Below are 7,085 nucleotides of genomic sequence, written 5' to 3'. Positions count from 1 at the left end.
TGAACTTAACTTGGCTATTCTAGAAGTCCTGCTTCCCCTCTAAGATTTTCTAACAGTATTTCTTATGGTTCTCCCAAATATACTTGGCAAGTCATCTTACAAACCACCAACATTAACTCCTTAAAAAAATTTAAAAATTACTCAACTTGGCTAACAATATAAATACAATTCAACAATTATCGAAGAAATTAAATATAAAAGAAATTTTAAAATTGCAGTGTTGAAATTACCAGTCATACCTCTCCAGGTCTTTTTCTATATTACTAACCTTCCTGGGCTTAGCTTAAATACTTCTCAGAAGATTCACTTGTTTTATATCAGGACGGGCAAACTATGGCCTATGGTCTGTTTTTGTACTGTCTGCAAACTAAAGATGGTCTTTACATTTTTAAAAGGTTGTAAAAATAAAGAAATAAAAGATGATGAAGATGCAACAGAGTGTATATGGCCCTCGAAGCTTAGAATATTTACTCCCTGGCTCTTTACAGATAACATATATATTTGACACACTTGTTAACTCTTTCTATCTAGTACACTCTAAACCACTTGGAAATTAAACCTCATTATACATTCTCTCTCAACTTGAAATAGGTGCCCCTGTGTTAAGGCTTCATTAACTTTAAGATATACAGAGACTGTCGTAGTCAACTGTATTTGTATCCTCTTTCTTATTCTCCTGACAATTATATATAGTGGCAAAACATCTTCAAAATGATATTTAAGGAAAATGTCAAATGTTATCAAATCCATCTAGCTTTCCAAAGATCCTCAAAATCTTTCTGCGCCTCTCACTCCCTCCCGTCACCCCACATTCCACAGCTGGAAAAAAAAGAGATGGTGTAATCATGCCGACATTCTAATGCATGCAGTCCTTACCAGAAGTCCTCTCTAAGTTGTGATGAAAAGCACGTGCCCTGGACCCCTGCATCCTACCTCTATCAATCTCACCTTAGAAAGCCACCCAGCCTTATACTGTACTGAAACAAAGAGCGTAGACACCAGCACTTCCAACTTCTTTTATCGCCACTTCACTATTTCTCTAAGCATTTCTCTCTATGGTAATTCTTGTTTTTCTACCATCTACTATCTCAGAAGAGGAATTATTCCACTTTTCCACAGTTACCTCCTCAAATTTGTGCCTTTAATTCTCCCCCTCCCAAATATGCCAAGATTTTGCTCCATTGTTTATTCCCTCTCTTGGAACTTCACTCTCACCCTTTCTTTCACCTTGATCCTTCCCTTCAGCCTTTACTTCTCCTAGACCTTAAAACACTTCCCGTGATCTGATAGCCCTTCAAACTGTGAGGTACACGCCCCATTTCTCTCTTTCCCATTAAATGGCAAGATTCTTGGCCAACTTCTTTATTCCAAGTTCCCATAAATCTTTAAAATGACCAATGACCTTTCAGTTAGCACAATCAGTGGCCTTCAATTCTTACGCTTTTCAGTCTTTCTGCAGCATTTGGTCAGATTCTTAGATTTCTTCCCCTTTCATCTTCCATCACACTAACTCTCTCAGTTCTATTTTTCTGACCACTCTGATTTTATATGTCTATTTGGTTTTTCCTTTTTCTCCCATCCTTAAAAACCAAATTTTAAGTCTTCCCCAAACATCTTTACTTTGCACACTTTTCTCTCTTCACATTGGTATCCCTTGGCAATCACACTCAATCTTAAAGTTTCCACTATCACTTCTACAACACAATAACCCCCAAATCTATAACCTTCATTCCTGAAATTTCTCCCTCTCTGCTCCCCACCCTCCCACCCCATCTCATCTTCCACCATACCACCCACCTGTCAGTCTGTCTCCATCAACTCTCACCTTGTCTTCTGCTCTCCATTCCTGCTGTGGCTACCCTCCTTAAGACCATTAGTGCCTGGATTCTGGTAATAGTTTTCCAACTCTTCTTTCTGCTACCATTCTCAGTCTATCTCCAGTCCATCTCACATACTGCTGACAAGTTAATCTCTCCAAAGCACAGTTCTGAACATGTCACTCTCCTACTTAAAATTCATTTGGTGCCAACATTGGGAATATACTAAATGCCACTGAATTGTTCACTTTAAAATGGTTAATTTTATGTTATATGATTTCATCTCATTAAAAAAAAAATTTTTACGGAAAAGGAGGAATCAGTGCTTTCCTACAAAATTAAGCTCAAATGCCTTACACCTAGCCTTGACTCACTCTCCACAGCTGGTCCCAATCAACCTTCTCAACTTACTTCCTCCTTTTCACATTCTTCATTTCAGCCTAACTTTGCTTCCATGTTTTCTTACTTCCATAACTTCAATCATGCTGTTCTATCAGCCTCTAATACTTATTTGTTCTCAGCTCCAAACATCCAAATATTAGCCTTTGTCACAATTCGAATTCCTTTTTCTAGAATTCTTCCCTGATCTCATTTCCCACCCTAAAGCATTTGTTCACTCTTCTGAACTTCCATAACACAATATAGTCAGTCATTATTTCACCCAACACTCCAGTGCCTCCAATGTGCCAGCCCTCAGTGCACTGGAGCTTGTGTTTGGGATGGCATTTCCAAGGCCATGTTGATTCTGGATATGGGATATGTCTGTAGGCATAATTAGACATCTCATAAAATCTAAATGGGAACTCCCATTATTTCTCAAGTGTTGTTAGCACTTCAAGTGTGGGGACTCATTCTACTTTGACAACAGCAGTCAACTCATGGTGCAGAAGAAATTACAATAACTTACATTAAGAGACATTTATCTATGTTTCGGTTTTGATCAGTAGCCAGTCTGACCAAGGACAAGGCTCAAAACTGATTTTATTCCAATAGCAACACTTAAGTTCCCTCTTAAACTATAGAAAATGAGGGATGGAAGTGGAAGAAGAGAAACTTTTCAAGTGCTTAAATAAAAATCCCCCAATTTGGAAGTAAATGGATACCAATAAATTGGTATGGATACCATAGGGCAATAAATGGCCTACTTTGATCCTATTTCCACTATTAATCATCTCAACTAATTAAAAAAACAACACTGCCTTTATTTTGCTTTATTTAATATCCTGAGGAACGTAATGTCTGTTCCTCAAGAGCTGACCAATTATTTTTACAAACCGTGATTACTGGCGGCCCAGATTAAGATAACATTTTTGTTGACATAGGGGTGACCACTAAGTCAGAAAATCCTGACAAAATGTTTTAAATAAGAAATAAGGGGGTTGGCGATTCTTGTCAGCGATTCTCCAGAACTCAGACCTTGTCATTTTTGCTGCTAGGCACCCACAAAGCCTTGCTTGTTACATTGATCTCCTTCAAGACTGAAAACCACTTCAAACTTTGAGGCTCAGACTAAAGAGCCTGCGGGTCCCTGCGGCCCCAAGGTCACAGCTGTTGCCTTCGGGCTCCCTTTAAGGGCTCTCCCCGCCTGCTCTGCTCACCCATGCCGAAAATGCTCCTGCTAGAGAACCGACGCGTCTGCAACACGTGCACCTTCTCGCGGAGCCGCTGCAGAAGAAAGTGGAGGAACTGGAAGCGTCCCAGAAAAAGATTCCTGGAGACCACTTCCAGGTGCAAGCAATTTTGCCCGTGCAGATTTCGGATCCTCCGCGGCGAATAGTCCCGGGCTCCACCGGGCAGGTTCCCGCCGCCTACGGGCGCAGGCTGCTGCAGCAGCTCCGGCTTTTCCACCTCCTTCTGCGACTCCTCCTCCATCTCCGGCTCCCCGGCTCCGGTGGGCCGGCGCCGCCGCTTGGACTGCATGGAGCGGGAAGATTGGCGCGGCTCTGGCGCCGCTCCTTTGAGCTTACTCCTCGTTTGCCCGACCATTTTCTCATAGTCCCCGTTCGGATGGAGCTGGGTTACTCTTCTGCGCGGCCCAGCCGAGGCGGGCGAGGTCCGGAGGGCCCGGGCTCCCCTCACAGCCTCAACGACTCGTCCCTGCCACCGTTGAGGGCCGCCGCGTCGTCATGGCAACCGCGGAACGCGGCGTGGGGCCGTGCGGTCGACGCTGCCGCGCGCGCAACCCCTGCGCGCCACCCCACGCGCCCTCCCCGGCGCGCGCGCTGCTTTCCGCTTGCGGTCCCGGTCTGTGCCCTGCCTCGGGCCGTAACCCTGCGGGCGGCCGCTTCTGAAGAGCTTCCTGCCATTTAATTCCTTTTTTCGAATTCAGACTTAGCTTTGACTATTTTACTGAAAGGTTACACGTTAATTAACGAGGTTAGCAAAGGGGAAGGAGAGCTCAGCTAAAATAAACGACTGTAGAAAGACAGCGAGTGAAGCCAATGAACACGGCGGCGCGCCTGTGGTGCGCCCGGCTCCTAAGGAACTCTCTCCTCTCTTGCGAACACGCTATAGTGGGCATTGAGTTTCCATCTCTGATGCTGAGGGAATGGCCCAAGGACACGGGCAACACGTGGCAGAGCCAGTGTGAGTCCGCTGGATCTGACCGCAAAGCCTCAGATTGACGCGCGCTCGGTGGCACGGCGGTTTCCCAGTTCAGGAAAGTAAGCCGATCTGTTCCAACAAGGTTCCTCAGAATTCCTCAGCCTTCGGAGCGTTGAGCTCAGCGATTTTAGCACTCTCCTAAACCAGACACCCTTCAGTACCAACTAAGAGAGTAGCGCTTGGCTGCATAGTCGCTACACAGCCCAACAGGAAGCCACAGCGGCTGGCACAGGTGGACAGGGGCCAGTGACGTTTTCCGTGTCCTCTGTCACAGGCTGTATCGCCCGAGTCCGCACGGCTTCACCTCCCATCTGTTTCGTGATGAGTCAGATGTGAACTCCGTAATCCCCATTTTCCCGTCTAAACTATGGCCCATTGAGGCCAGGTTAATTTTCCTGATGCAGCACAACTCAAAAATGTTCATAGCTCCCTAAAGCCCACAAATAAAGTGAAAACTCCTTGGCTTGCTCATCAATGCCCTCAATAATCTGCCCCAATCTACATTGTCCACTTTAATTTCCCACTTTCCTGGACATAAATCTTCCATCTCAGTCATTCTGAGTGAGGTCTGCAAGATGAGACTCCATGATTACTGTATTCCTTTACTCATACCGAAAAGCCATCCTGTACCTTTTTCACCCTTTTGTCCCTATCTCAATCCTATCACCTTCCAAGCCCCAGCCCCTTTCTCCAGCCTAAATTAATTATACCTTCTCTGAAGGACAGCACTTATTGATAGTACTATTCATCTTGTCACTCATTTAAATTTAGTAAGTACCATTGCTGTTTATTTGTTTTGTAAGATTTTTTTCTCAAGAAGCACTTCTATATTCCTGGCACTGTGTTTGGCGCTTAAAATGTTTCCTCACTTAATTTCTACAATAACTATGTGCAAATTAAAAAATTGAAGATCAAGAATGTAATTTGCCCAAGTTTTAACAGCTAATAAATTCTATCCGTTCAATATTGAAGAGAGATACAAGGAATTTATGGGTGGCTGATAAAAATAAATTCTTGGATGAATATACAAACTCAAAATAAAACAATTTATTTTTTAACATGAGTATTTTAATGCTTTTTTTTGGAACACTAAGTGGAATGCAATGATTATGTTTCTCTTTTTGGTCAATTTGTTTTTTTCTGGAGTTTTCAGTCACCTTTCGGGTCACTCAATAAAACATGTTCTTACCTGTGGTCTAGCCATTGAAAGTACAAATCTGGTCATTTTTGCCATTTAAAAATTAATCTTTTTAGAAGAATGTTCATTATACTATTATTTGTATCAGTGAAAAAATAGAAATTGTCTCAATGTCAAACATTAAGTTATGAAACATATAGTGAAGCACTATAGCACTAAAGTCATTTTGAATGATTATTTAATGATATAGGGAAATAGTCATGATATAGTGTTAAAGGAAAAAGAGGCAGGATCTATTTTATGATTTAGATATATAGTAAACACATTAACTATCTGCCATGTCCCTCTCTAAATTTTTTACATAGAGAATTCATGTAGGAAGATTACCGGTGAGTGACATTGAACTGGTAATTTATTCATTTTAGGATTAATTTCCTCATCTGAAAAATGAGAAAAGTTGTATCTGTCTTACTGGATGGTATGATTGAATGAAGTAATGCTTGTAAGGAACCTAAAACATAGCACATGCTTAATAAGCAAATGTTCCTTTATCAACTTCTATTAATAGATTGGCCATCCTACGGTGCACTAGTGAGTATTAATACTTTCAATTAATATTTTGCTCACCTGGATTTTTTACAATCCAGTTATATGTTAGTTCTATTATTGAACTATGTTAGTTCTATTATTGAATACATGTTCTAGGTTCATTAGTTAACTGAGAAAACTGAGAGAGAGTTGTGTAAATAATTATACCTTCTCTTACCAGGAGAGATTTGTGCATGAGAGGGAAATCATGACAGTTGTATTCACAATTGAATAGAATCATGGATGTTTCCATTTTTTTATAACTTCACTAACAGTTGTCACTTATTTTGACTTAGTTATTTTTACCAGTTATTAGAGTCACATTTTAACTACATGCTAATTAACGACGATAACTTAAACCAGTATGCCTGATACTTATTCTATGAATCAACAATTAAAATAGCACATTACAACTTAATATAATGCAATATATTCTTGCATTATCTTATCCTCTTTGAAATGAAGTTGCTTCATGATTTAGCAAATTTTTTTTATTACATAGAGATTTCTGATCCAGTCATATACATCTAAAACTTGCCTCTGTTTTCCCTTTGTTTTTTAGTAAAGCAATGGGTTATTACGAAAAATGCAATTAAACTGCGTAACCAGCAGATGGCAATAATGACCTGTAAATCAAAACTTTTTAAATTTTTAGGTAGTTTTAAATTCATTTTTAAAAAGCAAAAATCACTGGTGTTCTTATAAATCAGTTTACTAAATATGGAATATAGGGAAATTTTAAATGCAACCTCACATAAAAATAATTACATATTTCATATATCACAATAATTAAGATATTCATCATGGCCAATATTTAGTTTTCCAAATAATAATGACTTTCCTTTAATTGAAACAGATAATTTGTTATCCAATTTAAATGTTTTAACTTTGCACAGATACAGAAATATAGTAAATTTAAGTGGATAGCTAAGTTACAT

At 40.3% G+C, this 7,085-nt stretch overlaps 1 protein-coding gene across 1 annotated transcript in view; it reads right to left on the bottom strand.

The window, feature by feature from the left end:
• The window catches only part of DPY19L2 (dpy-19-like 2 (C. elegans)), a 139,239-nt gene extending 135,436 nt beyond the window's left edge, over positions 1-3,803 (bottom strand). Inside the window, exon 1 of the mRNA XM_012638753.1 lies at positions 3,416-3,803. Within this exon, the coding sequence (XP_012494207.1) occupies positions 3,416-3,803 (388 nt within the window). The remainder of the gene's footprint in view (positions 1-3,415) is intronic.
• Positions 3,804-7,085: the final 3,282 nt, after the last annotated feature.

This window comes from Propithecus coquereli, unplaced genomic scaffold (assembly GCF_000956105.1).
Source record: "Propithecus coquereli isolate 6110/MARCELLA unplaced genomic scaffold, Pcoq_1.0 Scaffold134, whole genome shotgun sequence".
NCBI classification, from domain to species: Eukaryota; Metazoa; Chordata; class Mammalia; order Primates; family Indriidae; genus Propithecus; species Propithecus coquereli.
This window is presented reverse-complemented; position numbering and strand designations above follow the sequence as displayed.